Genomic DNA, 21,913 nt, shown 5'->3' with positions numbered 1-21,913 from the left:
ATCAGAGTTGCTCCAAGACTTCAAGCCTAGGCATGAGAACCCTGCACCTAACTCGAGAAGTCTTCCAGTGCATCACGTGGCACCACCACAGTATGCCACACATGTACAACCTGCTACTAACGCTCATCAGGAGGATAGCACTACAGCACTTGCCAAAGCAATAGCAGAGTCCATCAATGCAAGCCGTCTCCCAGTACCGGAGCCTTCTGTTTTCAATGGAGACCCACTAAGGTACAAAGATTGGAAAATGTCTTTTCAAACATTGATAGGCAGGAAGAACATTCCAGTAAATGAGAAAGTCTACTACCTTCGCAAGTATGTCGGTGGACCTGCAAAGAAAGCCATTGAGAGTTATTTCCTGTTAGGCACAGATGCAGCCTACCATTCAGCATGTGACATCCTGGAAGAAAGGTATGGAAGCTCCTTCGTGATTGCTAAAGCCTTCAGGGATAAGCTCACCTCATGGCCAAAGATAGGACCAAAGGACAGCGTTGAACTAAGAGAGTTCTCAGACTTCCTTCGAGGCTGTCAAGCAGTAATGTCTCAGATTAAGAGTCTTGAAGTCCTCAACGACTGTGGTGAAAACCAAAGAATGCTCACCAAGCTTCCTGATTGGTTAACAGCCAGATGGAACAGAAAGGTCATTGAGATTGAAGAAACAACCAAGGCATTCCCTAGCTTCAGTCAGTTTGTTGAGTTTGTCACAAGGGAAGCTAGGATAGCTTGTAATCCGGTAACCTCTCTTCACGCTCTGAAGTCAAATGATGGTGAAAGGGTGAACACACCAAGGACTCGAAGTGTCGGTGCAAAGGCGCTGGCAAGCAGCTCTGAAGAAAAACCAGATGCTAAAGGTTGTGTCTTTTGTGAGAAGTCAAGCCATGGCATTCACACATGTCGAAAGTTCATGGACAAGTCGATCGCAGAACGAGTCAGGTTTGTGCAAACGAAAAAATTGTGCTTTGGATGTTTGAAATCAGGACACCAATCAAAGAACTGTGAAAGGAGGAGTGTCTGCGACACATGTAAAAGGAAGCACCCAACATGTTTACATGAAGATCGTGCCAAGGAGGACGGAAAGAAAGAACAATGGGATGATGAACGAAAGGAGAGTGGGAAACACTCAAAGGAGAAAGAAAGGTCAAAGGAAAGGATGGAGTCTAAACAGACCAATGAAACGTCAAATGAAGCAATATCTAACCGGGTGGTGCAAGATATGAATAACACCTACACGTCCACAGTTGTTCCAGTATGGTTGTCCGCAACAAGTAACCCAGAGAATGAAGTTCTCATATATGCACTTCTGGACAACCAAAGTGACACCACCTTCATCTTGCAAGAAAAGGCAGAAACTCTGGACACACAGAAGGAACCTGTGCAATTAAAACTCTCCACGTTGTCATCCAGAAGTACAGTCATTCCAAGTCAGAGGTTAACTGGGTTGCAGGTCAGAGGCTTTTATTCATCCAAGAAAATCTCTCTCCCAGTAACCTATTCAAGAGAGTTTATTCCTGCCAATCTAAGTCATATTCCTACACCCAAGACAGCAAGAGCATGGTCTCACCTAGAGCACCTTGCCGAAGAGATTGCTCCTTTAATCGAATGTGACATTGGTCTGCTCATAGGTTACAATTGTTCTCAAGCCCTGCTACCCAGAGAAATTGTGTCAGGCAAAGACAATGAGCCATTTGCTCAAAAAACAGACCTTGGCTGGAGTATAGTCGGCTGTGTCAATCCCTGTGTCGACTATGGAGATGCAATTGGAAGCAGCCACAGGATCGTTGTGAGACAAGTGACACCTGATCTTCAGTCGCCTGCTAATCTAACAAGTGAAGTTCGATTCATATGCCGAACACAAGTCAAGGAATTAGTCACTCCACCAAATGTGATAAAGGTGCTTGAATCAGACTTCAACGAAAGAACTGTAGAGGATGCTCACTTCTCTCAAGAGGATCTGCGCTTCATATCAATAATGGAGGAAGGAATCAAAATCAAGGCAAACGGTCACTGCGAAATGCCTTTGCCATTTAAGGAAGACAGGCCGAGTCTACCAGACAATAGGAGATGTGCGAATCACCGTCTCAAGTGTTTGAGAAGGAGACTTGAGAAAGACAAGCAATACCATAAGGATTACATAGCCTTCATGAGTGAAACGATAACTCGTGGAGATGCTGAGAAGGTACCAGAAGAAGAAATCGACAGGAGCCCTGCCTGGTACATCCCTCACCACGGGGTGTATCACCCACATAAACCAAGAAAGATACGGGTCGTGTTTGATTGCTCGGCGAAATTTCAAGGCGTGTCATTGAATGACCATCTGCTTACCGGGCCAGAATTGACAAATACCTTGATAGGTGTTCTCTGTCGGTTTCGCAAGGGTCTAGTAGCAATAATGTGCGATATTGAACGCATGTTCCATCAATTTCACGTAAGAGCAGAAGATCAAAACTATTTGAGGTTTCTATGGTGGGAAGATGGGGACTTTCAATCCCAACCATCAGTCTATCGAATGAAAGTGCACTTGTTCGGGGCAGCCTCATCACCTGGCTGTGCAAACTACGGCCTCAAACAGATTGCTGCTCAAGGAGAAGGTCGCTTCAATGAAGCATCCATCCGCTTCATCGAAAGAAACTTTTACGTGGATGATGGCCTGACAAGTGTTTCAACAGAAGATGAAGCGATACAGTTAGTCAGCGAAGCAAGGCAGCTCTGCAGCGCTGGCAAGCTACGACTCCACAAGTTCATTTCCAATCGCCAGGAGGTACTTGCATCAATTCCCAAAGAAGAGCGTGCTGAAACAGTAAGAAATCAAGACTTGGCCTTAGGTGAGCCGCAGATGGAGAGAGCCCTAGGTGTTAAATGGTGTGTCGCTTCAGACCAATTCCGATTCAGAGTAGTTGTGAATGAACGCCCGCTCTCTAGAAGAGGAGTCTTGTCGACAGTAGCCTCCATCTACGACCCACTCGGCTTTGTAGCACCTTTCATTCTAGTCGGGAAGCAAATACTTCAGCAAATGTGCCGAGACAAGATCGGATGGGATGAACCACTATCTGATGATCTACGGCCACAATGGGAGTCCTGGCTCTTGGACCTACAGAACTTAGCTGATGTCAAGATTCAGCGATGCTACCTTCCAGCAAGTTTCAAAGAAGTCCAAAGATACGAACTCCATCACTTCTCAGATGCAAGTGTCACAGGGTATGGAGTATGTACTTACCTGAGAGCAATCAGTGCATCAAGACAAACCCACTGTTCTTTAGTCATGGGCAAGGCCAGAGTGGCCCCCACGAAAGTTACCACAGTACCAAGACTTGAGCTGTCAGCAGCTGTTGTTGCTGTCCGTACAGGTGACCTGCTCAGAAAGGAGTTGGAAATAGAAGATGCTCAGGAATTCTTCTGGACGGACTCAAAGGTCGTCCTTGGATATGTCAACAATGATGCCAGACGATTTCACGTATTGGTGGCAAACCGCATTCAGCGTATCAAGGAAAGTACCAATCCAAGTCAATGGAGACACGTGACCTCTGAAGAAAATCCCGCCGACCACGCGTCAAGGGGCCTCAAAGCAAAAGAGCTCATTGCTTCCAACTGGTTTACTGGTCCAGACTTTCTCTGGCATGACAAGCTTCCCAGTGGAGATATTAAGGTGGGAGACATTGCAGTTGAAGACCCAGAAGTTCGTAAGGCCTTCGTACACAAGACCTTGACAACAGAAGATTCACTGCTCGATCGCTTCCTAAAGTTCTCTAGTTGGATGAGGTTAGTCAAAGCCATCGCCAGACTCATGCGATGTGTCAAAGAGCTTAAGGGTCTAGCATCAAGAACCAATGAAGCCACAAGTATCGAAGAGAGAAAGGATGCAGAACTTACTATCATAGGCATTGTCCAAAGGGCAGCCTTCTCTGAGGAAATCCAAAGCCTTCAACACAAGAGGGAGATAACAATCAAGGATAAGGCCAGCAGACTGCACAGATTGAATCCTTTCATGGACAAGCAAGGTATCCTCAGGGTGGGAGGTCGACTAGAGCATGCTGCTTTGCATCCGCACATCAAGCATCCAGCAGTCTTGCCAAAGACTAGCCACATATCAAAGTTACTGATCAAGCACTATCATCAAAGGGTGCAACACCAAGGGCGTGGCATAACAATGAATGAGCTACGATCAAACGGCATCTGGATACTTGGATGTAGTCATGCTGTGTCGTCCTACATCTACAAGTGTGTCAAGTGTAGAAAGTTCAGAAGGTGTACAGAAGAACAAAGAATGGCAGACTTACCCCGTGAACGCATGGAGACAACTCCTCCCTTTACTTATTGTGGGATGGACTGTTTTGGCCCATTCTATGTCAAAGAGGGAAGAAGGGAGCTGAAGCGCTATGGTCTGCTATTTACCTGTCTGTGCTCTCGTGCTGTGCACATAGAACTGCTTGACAACATGACGACTGATGCCTTTATTAATGCTCTTCGTGCCTTCATTGCCCTACGTGGAAACGTTCGACAACTTCGATCTGACCAGGGCACTAACTTTGTTGGTGCAAGACGTGAGTTCCTGGAAGCTGTAAAGGAGATGGACCAAGCATGCCTAAAGCAACTAGGCTGTGAGTTCATCATGAACCCTCCATCCGCAAGCCATATGGGTGGAGCCTGGGAAAGGCAAATTAGGACAATAAGAAGTGTGTTGACATCCATTCTGGATCAGTCATCCCAAAGACTTGATGGTTCATCTTTGCGAACTTACCTCTATGAAGTCATGGCAATCATAAACAGCAGACCTCTAACAGTACACTTACTCAATGATCCAGCTGGGCCACAGCCTCTTACGCCCAATCACATCCTGACGATGAAGTCTTCAATAGTCTTGCCACCACCTGGAGAGTTTGTGAAGGAAGACCTGTATCTTCGCAAAAGATGGCGTAGAGTGCAATATTTAGCCAACGAATTCTGGTCTAGATGGAAGAAGGAGTACCTGTTAAACCTGCAACAAAGACAAAAATGGCACAAGACACACAGAAACGCAAAGATCAACGATATAGTGATTGTACAAGACGACACTGCACCACGAAATGAATGGAAGCTGGCTAAGGTCACTGAAGTGTACCCTAGTGAAGATGGATGTGTGAGAAAGCTAAAATTGCTGTTCAGTGACTCAGCACTAGATGACCAAGGAAAGCGACTCACCAAGCCAGTCTGCCTAGAGAGGCCTATCCACAAGACGGTTACTCTGCTTGAAGCTGACTAATGCAGCCTTGCTGTCTCTACCTTTCCTTGCCCCAGGTCTCGGAAAAGATTCTTATTTGAATCCTACACTTAAGTTCATTAGAGAAATCACCAGTGATTTGGTGGGAGTGTAGCTGCCATCAGAGTCAGTTATGCGGTTTGAGTTAATTTAATAGATTGAGTTAAATATGAGAATAATTTACGTTTTTTAATACAGGTATATCCTTTGTTGATTAACATAAATTATTTTGGGCACATATGTCTAGGGGGACCTGTCTGGTGTTTCCATGGCGGAACATGTGTTCTTGTGTTGCAGTGTGGTCAGGTTATTGTTGTTGGTTGCGCATTACCACGAGAGGCAGACCGCCTGCCGGTTTCATCTGAGGAGGTTGTTTTGGGTTGTGTTGCTGTGCGGTGGTGTTTCATGAAGTTGGAATTAAGTGAAGACTTATAAAGCTGAAGGTTTCCTTTCTTACTCCCCTTGAGTTAACGCGGCCAATGAGGTATGCAAGGTTATCTGTACGTTTTTCTACATTATGCTTATAGCTATTGGATATGCTAGCGGAGTTCATGATAGCAACGTGATAGCCTACCTACGTTTCAATGAATGTTAGCAAGTTAATTTTCCGTAAATTTAACAGCTTATAGTTTCAAAGTTAATGGATTATGCAAACTACATATTTGTGTTTGTTTAGATATCTGTTTTATGGTTATTCTCTATGAGAATGTTCTGTATTGCACTGAACTCATTTTATGATTTTGTGTATTTTATGCTATAGTTCTCACGGCATGTTTGACGGCATGGATGTGCAAAATAAATGCCTGTAACCGAAAGGACGCCTTGTGTTCGTGATTTTAACCGGAGGGGAGCTACAGTACAGTTTACTTAAAGATGAGCTGAAGTAACACAGAACCTGCTGTCAGTCACTGAACAATTGTTGGATTATGTTGAAAGTATGAAAGTATGTTTTAATAGCCAAATAAATGGGGACCAAATCCTAAAATCAACAAATCTTTTCTCAGAATATCTCTCCCTCTTTCTCACACACACAGCTGGATTTATAAACTTGTCCACCTTTTACAACATTTTGATAATGTGTAATTTGTTTCCAGGCATCAATGACAGACAATATCTACATTCTCAAAGACCTCCTACAAGTCACCCATCAGGTAGGTGGATGGCTGCCTGCTCTCTCACACTCTGTGTCGTCACATAATGTCAATGGAGACACTGATATATTGTTGATTAGCCAAAAAGGAAGGATGGAGGAAGGGATGAACGTATAGGCATGGAAGCATTGGCCTATTAATGGATCGATTGTAGTTGTTGTTAATTAAATTGCCTGTTGCAAGATGATGCTTGCTTGCTTGCTTGATTGATTATTTATTACTTGCTTAACCCTTTTTAGGTCACATTAGTGAGTGCCAAGCAGGTGACGGCTCACATTCAGGCCATCTCAGAGCGGTTTGAGTCTGGTGTCCCAGTCCTGTACTGCCTCGACCTGAGCACAGTCCACACACTGCTCACACTGCTCTCATACAGCCTGCAGGCCGATGCCACTGCTGATGACCTCACACCAGAAATGGCCAACACTGATGACATCACGACTGATTATCTCCTATCAGGCTCGTCTAATGGTGAAAACATCAAACAGGAAAAGGCGTTTTCTACAGAGCAGGTGGTGCAACTTGTAACTAACAGCCTGCAGATTGCTGCGGACCTGATGTTGGTGAGAGAAATCAAACGCACCTTCTTGTAAACATGTCCACTCACACCCACAGTCATACCCCTCTTTATGTCTCTCTGATATCCGCTGTCTCCATTTCAGAAGTACATCCTGCTCAGCAAGACCCAGCAGCACAGCGTCAGCACCAGTGTCATGGCCCTGCATGCCGCATACCGAAACCAAACCTCCACCATCATTAGCAGCGGCTCAGCCACCATCTACACGCCTGACTCCCTGAAGCAGCTTCTGTTTGTTCCTAATGGTGGAGGGACTGAGGATGGACAGCGCCGACCATGTGTGCTCAGCCTGCTGAGTGAGTTCACCCAGAGCCCGTACTCCTGGGCCAGCGCTCCTGCTCAGGTGAGAGAGGTGGAAGTAGAAAGTTACTGATTGAAAAAGGCAAGGCATCGTTCTCATTTTCCTCTCTTGTTTTCCAGCTGAGCGGGCCAGTGGTTGACCTGAGTTTCTACAAGTGCAGCACGAGGAGAAAGATCCCAGTTCAGTCCCTCCTTCAGCCAATCAACATCGAGTTCAAACAAACCCCCAGAAATGTACGTCACTACCTGATTAGACAGTTCCTTACAGTTCTTCTCGTCTCTTGTCTTTTTTTTCTTTGCTGTGGATTGATCTTACAGTTTCTGACCATAGTACTGACTGGCCATGGCCAAGTCAACTCTGTTTATACCTGAACAGATATAGGCATTATAAATTATGTTTATTACTAGCATAAACAGGTTTTGTTCAAGTCTACAGCACATAATTTCATGCAAGTAGGTGACCAGTGATATCAGAAAATGTAAATTGTTATCTTATTCAAACATTTTCTGACTTTTGAGTTTGTGATTCACGAATGAGTAAGTGCAATGACATGTAATCACATCTATGCTGCAGAAGAGCTCCGTGAGAGAGTACATCCTCCTGCGCAGCCAGGTCAACTACCACAGCCTCAACATTACCCAGCAGCACTTGCAGCAGGCCATCCAGCTGAGTGTGGTGTTCGTGCAGCCGCCCAACAAGAAGTTTCCCATCATGCTGCTCTTCAGGTAGACTCACAGTGATGTGTGTAGTTGGTTCATAGCCATAATCTTACAGTAATTAAAGAAACACCTATAGCAGCAACTAAACCACCATCAACAGAATATTTTTTTGACAATAGTCAGTTGTTAATTCATTACATTTTATATTGATACATTTTTATCCTCAGAGCTTATAGGTGCTGAGTTGTGTCTTCAGTCAGGTGATTGACTTTAATTGAGTTTGTGGGTCAAAATCAATAGGGAAAACCATAGAGTAATATAGAGAGGACATGGTCTTACCTGTGTGCCACAAAACAAAAATATGTATCTTTGTTGTGCCAGGATGTTGGAGAGGCCCACTCCTAGCCTGTACCATCTGCACAGGATTCACCAGTGGGAGAACAACACCACACGACTCACTCTGCCCCCCTCCTACCTCAATGGTAAGAAACTCTCTGTTCCCCTTCTAGTCTTTCAGTTTTCTGCCCTCTGTTACTCTCTCCTGCTCTTTTCATCTGTTGGCAACACTAGTCATTCTAGAACAAATCTATGAAGTTCATCATCCACAAAAATGTTGTCACGTTTTATATATTTTTTTAATATATGTAACTAAAACAACTAAATTAGGTTTTTGCAATGCAGAAGAAGAATTTTGGAGACACCTGTCACCACAGGAGATACGCATGATTTTGTATTATGCTAACCATCAAATTATTAAATTCTCATTTACTCTGTTTTTGTGAAACAGAAAGGTAACATAAAAACATCTTGTGATCATATTAGAGTAACAGATTATTATTCAACATATGACAAAGTATCAACAGAATGCTGAGTTAGCGTGATGAGTGTCTCCGATTGTTTGATGTATTTTTTTTTACATTTAAATGTACTTTCATTGGTGTGTTCTTTCATTGAATGCCAAAAATAGCTGTAGGTGTGGGTTACCTGGCCCTGCTGAATGCTGACTATGGGAAGCCTCCCAGACACAAGTACCTGAGTAGCCAGGTGAGCTACAGCATCACACTGGAGAGCAGCCTGTGTTTGTCCTGGGACGCCCACCAGAGGGCCTGGACACCCCGCGGCTGTACAACACAGCAATCAGAGACAACCACTGCTGTCAACTGCAGGTAAGACGTGTGTTAAGTGTGTGTGGGCGTACCCACATGCAGTCACACACAAGACACACCCACACAAACAAAAATATACAGATGCATGCACTCACACACACACACACACACACACACACACACACACACACAGCTAAACCTATGCATTACATAACTGAATCACTCCTTCATTCTTGTTATTTGTTGTTCAGTTGTAACCAGTTGAGGCCGCTGACTGTGGTGCAGCATCAGATCCAGAGCAGCCATAAAGCAGCCGATCTGGACCAGTTCTTAAGGTGACCTCATCTTCATAAATATAAATCTATGTAAATATACTGTAAATATTTTTTCTTTTAGTGTACAGGGTTCAATACAACACAAACAGTAAATAAATGTTAACAACATGCCTTTCTGTGTATCCATGTTCATTATTGCCTGTTACTGTAACAGGTATTGTGGCTTTGGTTAGTGAGAATGGAAATGAAATGCCTAACACAGCATCCTCTTGCACTTTCTGTCCCTCCATATCACCTCAGTCTGGTCAGTGATCTGACAGTGGTTGGTGTGTTGGTGTTGTGTGTGTGCCTGTACACCCTGGGATTGGCAGTGTGTAAGAGAGCTGATGTCGTCTCAGAGAAGAGTCAGAGGGTCCACTACCTTTCTGACAACTCTCCATCGGACCCATACCTCTATGCTGTCACCATCCACACCGGTCTCTGCTCCGCAGTCGACATGAGCGCCAAGGTAAGACTGCCATATGTTCCTTTCAATGAGGCTTTCATTCTCACCAGTACCAATGGGCACATAAATCCTGATAAAAATCAATAAATCTCTAATTTTTTTTTCCAAATGACAATGAAAAAGAACATTACAAACAGAATAGGGAAAATAATATGGTTTACGAGTATCTATTAGATGGTCAAAATTGTGTTCTATTATGTCAGGGTGTGTAATTTGTTTCTACCAGTGATGGTGTAGTGAAGCAGCAATCAGCTATATTGAGGTAGGATGCATGGATGGATCCATAGAGTAAGACTGGTCTGTGATGCTGTGACTAAAACTGGTTAGACTGTAGACTATAAGGTAGTATTTTGTCTATACCTAATAGTATTCATTCTAAGTACTTTACATATAACAAAAAATACTCTTCAGTTTTATTTAATGGTCAGCATTTATTGATGAGAGAAGAATATTTAAGGTCTGGGACGGACCCAAATCTATTCTCCTCAGCAGTGTTTTTTAGTGCAGTTGTCCTCACTTAGGGACGAGCCGGAAGCCGCTGAATGTAGACACATGTAGATCATGTCCATCTCCTCCAGCTCTACACTGAAACCCATTAGACTTCCCAGACAGTCAGAACAGCAACAGCAGCAGAGCTACAGCACCAATCATTTTAACTCCTCACCTCTTCAGAAATCATCTAGTGTATGTGGCTCAGTCCCCCTTTTTATGTGCACACACAATTCAGCAAGCTCATGTATGAGAATTTAGCAGGAGCCACTGGGGAAAATATTCTGATAAAGCAGAAATCTGATTGGCCACAAGGGAGGTTGAATTCTGTAAAACACCATTTTAGAACTACAGTATTTTCTATTTTTTTATTTTTTTTTTATTTTATAAAAATGAAAGAATTATTTACATGTATGTAAATGTCAAATATGGAGTATTTTCTCTCAACATATTTTCTTACGGTATTATGTACAGCAGAACACCGAGTGGGTTGACTTCAAAGTCCAAAACCATTAGATTCAACACCTCTGTTTTCCTTAATAACATAGGTCTTTCTAATCAAGCTCTACTGCCATCCACACCAAACTGCATGTTTGTTTTCACCTGAAACTGACAACAGAACTAACTGCCATTCGCTGCAATTTTTTCAGCTTTCTGCTTCAGTACACATATTCAAATTGAGGTGCTCACTTCCACAGAGCCTACTCTGCTCTAGAATGAATGAATTTAAATGTAGATCAATACATCCTTTGCTGAAGGCGGCAGTTTAACCATAATTCTGTATGCAGATCCCTAACCAACCTGCAGGTTATGGTTTAATGGTGCTTCTGATGGAACATACTCTTACTCGTATTTATAACTGGTTCACACACCTTAATAATATTGAAAACGTGTGATTTTCTCTCAACACATACAAAATTAGCCTTGAGCAAACATCCTTGTTGAACAGGTGTGCGGATGCTTACATCGGCTAGTCTCAATGCAAGCATGAAAGTGTTGTGTGTGTGAATGTGTGTGTATGTGTGTGTTGGGGGGTCTGAATATGTTACATACAGAAAAACACTGACTGATTTGGATTTGTTAAATGTTTACTGAATTGAAACCTTCAACAAATGAACTGTTGGCATCTGAGAGCCAACAGTGTAGCTTCCCTCACAAAGGGAAGACCAGAAAGCCGCTAAAGGTGGTTCGATTATAGGTATCATCCCATATACCGTGGCCTGAGGGGAGGAGCATGTAGACCACATCCCCCTCCTGCAGCTCCAGGGCCAGTGCGTTAGACATTTTAACACGTCCAACGTCGTCATTGCTATCGGAGTTCCACGTCATCCTCTTGTCATTGTGATACAGATTAGCACCGACCCAAAATAAAGTGCGTTCCTCCCAAGCGGTGAATCTGAGGTAGTAGACTCCTCTGACTGGGGCTGTGAAGATGCCTGCAGAGGAGGAGAACATCAGCGAGAGGTCATAACTGTCTTTTTGTTCAATAGGCCTTTGTTTCTCAATGCTTTGGTCAGGACACATGGGTGGGTCGCAGGGAGATTTAAATGTTTCCCAAGGTAATCTAAAGGAATTGTTGCGTAAATCTGGGCAGGTTAAATTGCCTTCCCAAGTGTCTGTAAGTTAGGCTGAACAAAATACTGTAAACTAGTATGTATGTAGTCTAAAAACAGGATATTTGAAAATACAAGTTATAGTAAACACTTCTATTAACTACCGTGGAAGGGATTTTTCCCTCACACAGTGGGGTCAGTTCAGTGAAAACAAACTCCATCCCATCTGGTGCTGAGAATCATCATGTCTGTCTTCCCCAAGGCTCCGCACAATGGAGGAACAAGTAATCACACATGATTAGTGTAATTAGCGGAACTAACATATAACTACTGGTATGTTCCCATGTTACTTCTTTATATGAGCATGCATGCTACATAATTCATTAGCATTATAATTACCAGTGGCTACCAGAGAGGTAATGAATACATAAACTGTGACATAATGATAAATTAAACTGTCAGCTAACAATGTCGCTGTTGTCTTCATTAATTCATTAGTGCTTAATCACTTCACAGTGACTAAGAGGTGGTGAGTAGCTAACAAATATCAATTACTGGTTAATCAATGATTAATTAACCACATAATTAAACATTAACTAGCAAACCATAATGTAAAGTGTTACCGGAAAAAAATAGCTAAACATAATAAATTTAAGCATCCAAAAACATGTCCAAACTATGCAAAACAGACACTCCAAAATGACATTAAGCACAAAGCAAAGCCCGTCACAGTCACATCTTTACTTAACTGAAGAACCCTAAGTTGCTAAGTGTGTGTAGGTGAGAGGTCAGTACCTGTAGTCGGGTTGTAGGCCTGGCCGATGTTGGTGAAGACTTTACTGAACTTGAGTGTGATGTCAGTATTGAAGGGTCCTACTTGTCCTGCATCAGTTAGACCGACTGAGAAGGCCACCTTTGGTCGGTCTGTGTGAAGGAAGGAGCACACGGACACAAAATTAGCAGAACTGATATATAGCCTCACTACACTGCAGCCGCATGGCCGCTAACAGACATCAGGCATTTAATTCCATTTAAATCACAGCTGCATAATGTCAGACACTTCTTCCTAATTTAATTTCATAGATGTTGATGTCACTCTACATCCTGCTGCACTCATAATGCTCCTCATTTAACCACTGACATTCTCTGTGCCAACAGAATAATTCATTTTTAGTTTTAATAGTTAAATAATGGTTTATGCAGCCTACCTGCATTCTTCCTCTTGAGGTCTTCCACTTCCATCTCACTGGCACTCACTCTGCCTTCCAAAACTGTGAACACATTGAACATTATTTATGTAAAGTAGGTTTATAGTTAGGTGTTTTTAGACAGACCTTTTTTCCCTTGATTATTATCACTATGTAGGCCTACCTGCGCTCCTGTTTTCACTGGCTGCCACTCTAGCCTTAAGAGCTGCAATAAAACGGAAAATTATAAAGCAAATTAATAGACAGTCAACTGCCAAACATAAAATCTTATCAGATGATACTTTCTGGTCAAGCTGCAAAACTGGAACTTGGAATAATTTCCCCATAAAGGTTAATTATGAACCCGACCTGAATCCTATCCTCAGCCTTAGTGGAGATCTTATGCACAACTCTAACCTTAATTAGAGACAAAAATGTGATCATTAGTTTTTAAAGATGTAGCAATTTTTGACTGTAGCTCGACCAGAAAGTGAAAACCATCACAAACCTGAATTCATTTTACAACTGAATATAATGTCAGTATTTACCTGCATTCTCAATTTCACTGGCTGTCAGTCTGGCCCCTATGGCAGACAGTTCTGCTGCTTGAGCTGGCATTAAGGTAAAGCAATAAGTTACTCCAAAAGGTCATTTTTGTACGTATTTTTGTATTTATACATTACACATACACACATCACACATATGAATCTCTGCAGCAATGTGTGACTGATGTTTGTCAGTGTGTTTTGCATTACCTGTGTTCTCTTGCTCCAGTTTCTCCATCTTGCTCTTGCTGTTCCTCAGCTCCACCCTGTGTTCGACCGCCATGTCTCTCAGCTCCTTCAGCTCAGTCCAGATGTTTGTCTGCCTGCTGGTCTGGTCATGGGTTGCTTCTATACCCTGTACCTCAGACTCAACCTCTGTCCTCTTGATCTGTCCTCCTTTACTGTCACCCAGTTGGGTGATGTCATTCTCTGTCACCCCTCTACTCTCTGTCGGAGCCCATGTCCTGCACAGACAGAGCAGCAGCACCAGCAGAGCTACAGCACTCTTCATTCTGAAATCTCAGCTCTTTAGAAATCATGTGGTCTAACGAGACTCAGTTCCCGTCTTTATATATACACAAACAACTCACTGAGCTACTGTATGAGAATTGAACAGATGTTTTTGATAACAAATGTAAATATAACACCAACAATCCTTGGACCCTGAGTAAGCTGACTAAAGTAGGTCATAGAACTAGGCTGTAAAAAACAAGTGAACCACTATTAGAACAATGTTTTTATAATATAACCCTTATAATGTACAGTATGTTTTCAGGTCTCATACATGAATTATAGTCTTGGCTAATGCTGGTGAAGACTACATTGTAAATAAGTTGAATTTCAGGGGTAAATGGTCCCACAGCTTCTGATTCAATCAAACCAGTAGCAAAGGCCACTATTTTGTACATCTTGACCTTTTTTAATGTGTTTTATCAGGTTTACATTGTGCTATATGGGGAAGATGGGTTCTCGCAGACTAGAGAACTACAAGTCCCAGAATGCACTCTATTCAGGAGGAACTCTCAAGACACCTTTATACTCAGGTAAAGTTATTAGCATTGGGTTCAGCTCCAGCATTTTTTTTTTAATGATAAGTTGTTTTATGTATCTTCATTCTTAATCACAAGTATCCCTGCATATATTAAAAAACAGAATGTTCCAAATATTGCCATCAAAACAGAGCTAACAAAGAACAAAAACAATAGAATAAAAAGGATAAGATGTTCATTCTGTAGTTTGCAGTATAATATCAGTATATCCAATGTATTTCATTTGGGTTTCTCATGTTGAGGATAAGATCTTACTGTAGTTATTGTAATCTAAATGTGATGTTTTCATGTGCCTGTTCAAAAACTGAATACTTGCAGTATTCTGAATAATAATCAGTACAGGTGTGCATGTAAATACGCTCAGTGATTAACTCTTTGGAGTCCTAATTTACGATAATCTCTGGTTCTGTCTCCTCAGTGCAACAGACAGTCTAGGCCCGGTGTGGGGGGTTCACCTCTGGCATGACAACTCTGGACCCTCTCCGAGCTGGTACCTCAAACAAGTGGAGGTGTGTGAGGTAATATCCACCTCTTACAGTGTGTATGTGTGTCTTTTCCTCCTATAATCATTATGTATTGTTATGATTATACCCTTTTCAGGCTACTTTTCCACAAATCTCAGTACAGAATCGGATGTTTTTGCTTGGACTTTCCATGTGGCCGCATCAGGACGGATTGTTTTTTCTACTTTTAATGTAGGTGAACGGAGGGCATGTGATGGGACGCTCTTGGCTCTTCCTCGGTCAATGCTGGTTGGCTGTGAGCGAGAGTGATGGCTGGGTGGAGAGAAGGCTCAGAGTTTGCACTCAGGGAATAGGCTTTTCCAAGGTAAAACACACACACACACAAACAAACCATGTATTTGAATCTCTGTAACCTATATTCGTGTGACCCTGTGTGTTTTTCTCCACCTGTGTGTTTGCAGTTGCTGTATCTCAAGCTATCTGACTACTTGGCTGACTTCCACCTCTGGGTGTCTGTGTACAACCGTCCCTCCCCTAGCTCGTTCACACACACTCAGCGACTTAGTGTGTGTCTGCTGCTGCTGTTGGGGTACACATGTGTCAACACGCTACTCATATCACAAATGGAGGACCAGGTAGGTTACTAAAAAGTAACAAATATTGTACATGTTAGCTGCTTGGCACCCAATCAGGCTCAAAGTACTGCATTTAGTTTAGCATTGAGTTTCACTGCCCACAAAGCATTGATTCCTGGTCCCTTGTTTGCAGTTGGCTTTTGAGTCGGGCCTTATCGATGTATCAGCTGTTTCCGTGACAACAGGTGTATTTAGTGTGCTGGCAGTGTTGCCCGTGGCAACGATGATATCCTTCCTGTTCCGTTTGCATGAGGTCAAGCTGATGGGGTCAGGAGTCAAGCTGGAAAGAAAGCCTGAAAATTACTCTTTTGAAGGTGAGGTTTGGACTGACATGGAATGAGTTTCTCCTCTATCCCAAGGAGGAAGAATGAAAATGCCAACCTTGATTATAGAAGAAGTCAATTTTCTCCTCCTTCTTTCACACAATTTGGTATCTTTTCATCTTGTTCTGTTTCCATGACAAAACACATTTCCCCTTTATCCTTCTTTCCAATGTTCTCTTGTTCCCTCTCTTGCCTTTTCTCCCTCTCTTCTTTCCTCCTCATCTCTGTGCTTGTCGCCGTCTCCCAGCAAATTCCATGTTAGTGAACAACATTGTATTGGAGTCCCATCTCTCCTGGAGCGGTCTTCAGCAGTGGGCGCAGGAAGCCTGGAGGAAGAAATACCAGGTTACACTTAGAGCAGTTCCTTACAACATAAAATCTCTTTCTCTTCTCTCTGCCTCTGTCCCTCTCTCTCATAACATTTCTTCATCCCTATCTGGCACCTTACATCTATTTTTTTTCTGTAGGGCCCAGACCTGGTCTCAGTGTCCACTGGGGATCTGGTAAACAAAGACAAACGCGAGGAACCTGTAATCCAAAAAGATTTAGTCATCAGGAAGGAGGACGCTCTGGAGATCCAGGGCAGTAGGGAACTGGCACTTCAAGATCTGATTACTGAGGGGAACAGTGTTGACCCAGTACCTCAGGGAAAAGAGAGGGATCTGGTAAGCCAGAGCAGCAAGAATCATGCGACCCAGAAAGATATGTCGACCAACAGGAAGGACTGGAATCTAGTAATGCAGAAAGATCTGGTGAACAATAGGAGGGATGGGGATCTAGTGGTCAAGGCTAATCACAGGAATCTAGTTCCCACAGACAGCAGGGATCCAGTTCCTCAGAAAGAGCTAATAACTCAATGGGAACAGCTGAACAGTGAGAGAGATGGGAGCCAATTAATCCACTGCAACAAGGATCTACAGACAGATGGGGATCTAGTGATTCAGAAGGAGAAGGATCCAGTCGCCCAAGTGAAAGGCTCATCAGACTCTGGCTTTGAGGACGGCAAGCATTTGCTGTCAGGGAGAAGAGTCAGACCAAGACCCCACTGGTGTCTCCACCTGGCCTGGGCACTGTGTCTGCTGCTGTCCCTCTGCTGCCTGCTGCTCTCTGCACTGCTGGGAATAAGGTAGGGGGGCATGAGACAACGTCCTGGGTCATCATGAAGCTGTGTGAGGATCTGAGTATTAAGCCAGTGGAGATGATGCTTAATTGATTTGTTATTAATTCATTGCATACATTTTGAAACATGTTTATCTTGTTCATAGCATGTCATATATCATGCTGTATCTTATCCTGTCAGGTTCAGCAGCAGTAAGGTTCTGCTGTGGATCCACTCCCTTGTCTTCTCCCTGCTCTCCTGCATCTTCCTCATCCAGCCAGCCATGGTAAACCACCCTAAACACTCAAAACCTGATCCAAGCCCAACATATCAAATACCAACCAGTCTTAAACCACATGTTTTACTGAATAAATGTACTGTATAATTCCTAATCCCAAACTAAGATTACCCACAAGATGAACGCCATTTAACGCTTAGCAAAAAAAACTGTCAAGCACTATTTTTAGCCAGTCAACTCTTTGCACTTGAAACCTTGTTCTTTTTCTTTTTCAGATACTTATAGTGGCAGTGATCGTCTCCTTGTGGTACAGGAAGAGGCCAGACTTTTATAGTTTCTCTGGTATCACTGTGTTTGAGATAGAGGCTTCGAAACTGTGGAGCCAACATGGCGGTTATCGACCAGAAGAGCTCCAGTTCAGGCCATCTGCCTTCCCTCAGGAAGGATGCTCATACCTTGAAAAGGTAGTAGCCAAACTATTCTATTCTATTCTATTCTATTCTATTCTATTCTATTCTATTCTATTCTATTCTGTTCTATTCTATTCTGTTCTATTCTATAAGACCATTAAGACAATTATTTTTGATTGACAGCTGCTTGTAGCTCGTCAGCGAGCCCGGTACCTGCGTCTTGTGCGCCCGCCCACTCCAGCAGAGCTGAAGAAAACTCGTGAGAAGAAAAGAAAAGAAACACTCATCCATAAAACACTCAGGTGTGTGTGTTTGCCTGTGTGTGTGTGTGTGTGTGTGTGTGTGTGTGTGTGTGCGCCGAAACAGTGTGAGACATTCTTTCTCACACACTCTCTCTCTCTCTCATCCAGGGAGTTGTCTCTCTATGTATCCATGCTGGTCTTGTTACTGTGTCTAACCTACGACGGCTCCTTCAGTGACCATTACCACCTCAACAAAGCTGTCAGAATACAGTTCACAAGGTAACACATGCACATGCTCTCTCTCTCTCTCTCTCTTGCACACAGACACTCCAAAATCTTATTTTGTCTTTACTTAGGGACCACCATAATCCATTTTTGTCCATCCAAAACCATGATGATTGGTGGAAGTGGACTCAGACCGGTCTGCTGAATGTACTGTACAAGAAGTCTTCTGCCACAACCAAGGTGAGCTGAGACTAAAAGCTCTCCAGTGACTTTCATCACTGTCTCAATTTCTAAGCTACTCTGAAAAGGATTCATCCACTGTCCAAATGAGGAGAATTGGGGATCAGATAACTTAAACTGTGAGTTTCAGTTTGGTAGGAATCAGTTGTTACTCCCACTTCATCTTCACTTCAAAAACAAAAAAAAAAAAGAAATTATTGATGAAGTCAATGGACTTTTAGCTAGCTTTTAGCTAGTTTGTGATATATTGTGCATGTGATTCTCTTCCACACATTAAAAGAAATGTCCTTGCCTAGGACAAGGCATACTTCATGTTTGAAACTAGTCCTATTTTTGTGTGTGGTCTATGTGTAGACAGACAATTGTTTTTTTTTTCACCTTCTTCACTGCTCCTCAGGTTGGTGCCATCCAAGAAACACACATTCTGATTGGTGAGCCAATCCTCTGGAAGACTGAGATTTCCAACTCATCTCAGTGTCAGGTAGCCCAACTGACATATATATATATGACATATATACTATATGTTCATAACCAGATTACATGCAGTTACATGTAGGATTAGACTACTTACTTAACCTTTACTGACTCATTTGATTACAAACACTGGACATTATAATTAGTTACAGTACAGTTACTGAAATAAAAATCCCCATGGTTTGTGGAGGTAAAATAATCCAAAAGTGAAACACTGGATCAATCATCTTGAGTGATCCAGTGTATATATTTTTTTTACCAATTACAATTTCAAGCAAATAATCAGTCACCTGCTATGCATTATATTTTGAAAGTTTCCTTCCTAGTTCTGGACATATAATACTCCTCATAGAACAGCTGCTTTGTATGCAATCATATTCTCCAGCAGAGGGTGCTGTTTCACCAACATTGGCCCGGGCCACAAGTGGACCGACTCCACTCACTCCAGGGTTGGGTTCAATTCATTTTCAATACACACAATTCAGAAAGTGAATTTCCTTTAAAATTCATATATTGAACTTTTGGCATGAACATACTGTAATATCCAATCTATTTAGTTATGATCAATTGCAGTGACTATTTACATTTTGAATTGACTGAATCGAAAGTGAATTAACCTCTGCCCTGATACAGTCCATAGTGATACTGGAGATGCTCAACTAAGTTTCCTTATGCTACCACAGTGTCACAGTTACTACAAGTAACTTTTTGCATGTGCCTTTGACTTGATGTACTGTATCTGCTGACTGTGTGTGTAGGCGACTGTTGACTTTGGCGTGTTCCTCTCCAGGCGTTGCAGGGAGTTGAGTTCATTTCTGCCCAGGTCTCTGGTGGGATGGCTGGCCGGGTCACAGAGTGTCCTCCCCTCTTCTGGTTTGGGAGCAGAGCCTTCTTTTATCCGGGCTCTGCTCTCATGTTTCCCACGGCGGCAGCTCAACAGATGTGTGGTCATCTGGGCTGCTACTCAGGACCAATCGCTATGGTTGGCCTGGGCCTCACAAGGTCAGAACCACACACACACACAAACACACACACACACACACACACACACACACACAGTCCTCACATGGTGGAAAGACTCTTATTTGAATGTTTGTATCATTGTTTTTCTTTAAAAATGGCAAATTTAGATCTCCATTGAAATAATTTCCAATTGCATTAGGTTTAATTCATGTCTGTGAAACCTGTTCCTTGTTCCTGACCAACGTGAATATCATCATTAACCGGGTCTCCTCTGCCCTCCCCAGGTCTGAGGCTGCGTCCAAACTAAAGTTCCTGCATTCAGGTGGCTGGCTGGGCAGACGAACGGTGGCCCTGAAGGTCCAGATCACCTTGTACAGCCCTGCACCCAGTTTGTTCAGCAGTGTGACCCTGCTCACTGAGCGGAGCCCCACCGGTGTCTTACTGACCTCTGCCAATGTCCAATCAGTTAGGATCTATCACACTCCGTCTGTATGGGGCTATGGCGTTATGGTCTGCCAGGTAAAAAACAAACAAACAAAAAAACACCATTGCCTTTTATCAGCTTAAGAATTAGGTGCTAGTAGGAATAGGAGGACATCTGCCAAGTTAGACTTTCATAAGACCAATGTCCCTGCTCCAAAAAATAAAAATTTGAATAAGAAAGACTATGAAACTACCTAAATAAGAGCTCAGCTCAGTGGGCAAAGAAGTCTGAACGTGGACAGAGGAAAAATGAATTAATGAAACTGATATTTCACATGATTTAAAAGGAAAAACAAACAAAAGCATAAGGACTTGATTTAAATGTTAAGAATGCTGTATATTTTGCTCAGGACTAATGAGCTTTTGGGCCAGCTTTTTGTCAGTTAGCAGTAGCTTTGACCTATGCCATTCTCATCCTATGAATCACCACAAAATAGCCACTAATATCTCGTAATGGAAAAAGGCAGAGGTATGAACTCCTATGAGGACAAGAATGTCACACTGGTATCATCATTTAGATGATTTGAGTAAAACTTCAGGATGTTTTCTTGATTGGTTGAGAGGCCTGAAGGTTCACCATGTTTCCTCTTCCTCCCCTCCAGCTCCTCTTCCTCCTCTTGTCTCTGCTGCAACTCTGTCGTCAAGCACACACTGTAGGACAGCAAGGGCTGATGGGATACTGGAGGACACCCTGCAACTGGCTGGAGGTAAAAAGTTTAAGTAGTATACCGTATAAGTAATCTAATGCACATAGGCAAAATTACACAAATACATACATCACACATACATGCACACACATCTGCGCACACACACACACACACACACACACACACACATACACAGAGGCACAAATGCACACAAACAAGATTGCAGTGACCTAGCTGAAAGGGTAAACTAACCTCTCGGTCTTAAACAAACAAACCAGTGAAATAAATCGCAGGGAAAAAGTATCTGAAGGGCATAGTGCAGAGCATGGTTGATGAAATGTATTTGATTATACTTTACTGGTGTAGAAATATTTCTCTCTCTCTCTCTCTCTCTGCAGGTCAGTCTGCTGACAGTAACCCTAGTGTACTATGTTTATTACATCTGTCACTCCATTATCACCCTGGAGGTTGTGGACCTGCTGCAGAGACACGACTACAGAGGACACGTTGATGTCCGCCTCCTGGCTGTCCGGGAACAAGTGAGAGAGGGAGGGAGGGCGAGAGTGAGAGAAAGAGAGATAAGAGGGAGGTAGAGAGAGAAAGGAAAACTAATATTTATTCTTGAGTAACAGTTTGCTGTATGTCCTGCTTCATGTTTAGTTTATAACGGCTTCAACAAGCCAGTTCTGAGTAATTTATTGATATAACATTACTAAAACAACTTTTACATTTAACATGACATACACTACTTTTTAAGAAGATACACTATATATGAGATTCATTGTTTTTGCCAAACATACCACTATAAAATAAGTATGAAAAATCTAATTTCAACACTACTTT

The 21,913-nt window shown here is 42.7% G+C and overlaps 2 protein-coding genes across 2 annotated transcripts in view; one reads left to right on the top strand and one right to left on the bottom strand.

Moving 5' to 3' along the window:
• Nucleotides 1-21,913, top strand: part of pkd1l1 (polycystin 1 like 1, transient receptor potential channel interacting) — a 43,441-nt gene that overhangs the window by 18,375 nt on the left and 3,153 nt on the right. Inside the window, 26 exon segments of the mRNA XM_078291539.1 lie at nt 6,328-6,384; nt 6,624-6,944; nt 7,044-7,301; nt 7,379-7,492; nt 7,833-7,984; nt 8,300-8,400; nt 8,886-9,084; nt 9,276-9,359; nt 9,600-9,807; nt 14,515-14,621; nt 15,046-15,145; nt 15,327-15,455; nt 15,553-15,726; nt 15,860-16,040; nt 16,297-16,394; nt 16,517-17,175; nt 17,350-17,434; nt 17,662-17,850; nt 17,980-18,098; nt 18,207-18,317; nt 18,395-18,503; nt 18,901-18,984; nt 19,768-19,979; nt 20,225-20,459; nt 21,026-21,130; nt 21,469-21,609. Coding sequence (XP_078147665.1) covers nt 6,328-6,384; nt 6,624-6,944; nt 7,044-7,301; nt 7,379-7,492; nt 7,833-7,984; nt 8,300-8,400; nt 8,886-9,084; nt 9,276-9,359; nt 9,600-9,807; nt 14,515-14,621; nt 15,046-15,145; nt 15,327-15,455; nt 15,553-15,726; nt 15,860-16,040; nt 16,297-16,394; nt 16,517-17,175; nt 17,350-17,434; nt 17,662-17,850; nt 17,980-18,098; nt 18,207-18,317; nt 18,395-18,503; nt 18,901-18,984; nt 19,768-19,979; nt 20,225-20,459; nt 21,026-21,130; nt 21,469-21,609 — 4,332 coding nt within the window.
• On the bottom strand, nt 11,446-14,089 carry LOC139927364 (uncharacterized). The gene is made up of 5 exons (XM_071919484.2): nt 13,789-14,089; nt 13,582-13,644; nt 13,055-13,117; nt 12,642-12,770; nt 11,446-11,729 (listed from the first exon to the last, which is right to left on the bottom strand). The coding sequence occupies exons 1-5, from the start codon at nt 14,087-14,089 to the stop codon at nt 11,446-11,448; spliced, it is 840 nt and encodes a 279-aa protein (XP_071775585.1).

This window comes from Centroberyx gerrardi, chromosome 22 (assembly GCF_048128805.1).
Source record: "Centroberyx gerrardi isolate f3 chromosome 22, fCenGer3.hap1.cur.20231027, whole genome shotgun sequence".
Lineage (NCBI taxonomy): Eukaryota > Metazoa > Chordata > Actinopteri > Beryciformes > Berycidae > Centroberyx > Centroberyx gerrardi.
This window is presented reverse-complemented; position numbering and strand designations above follow the sequence as displayed.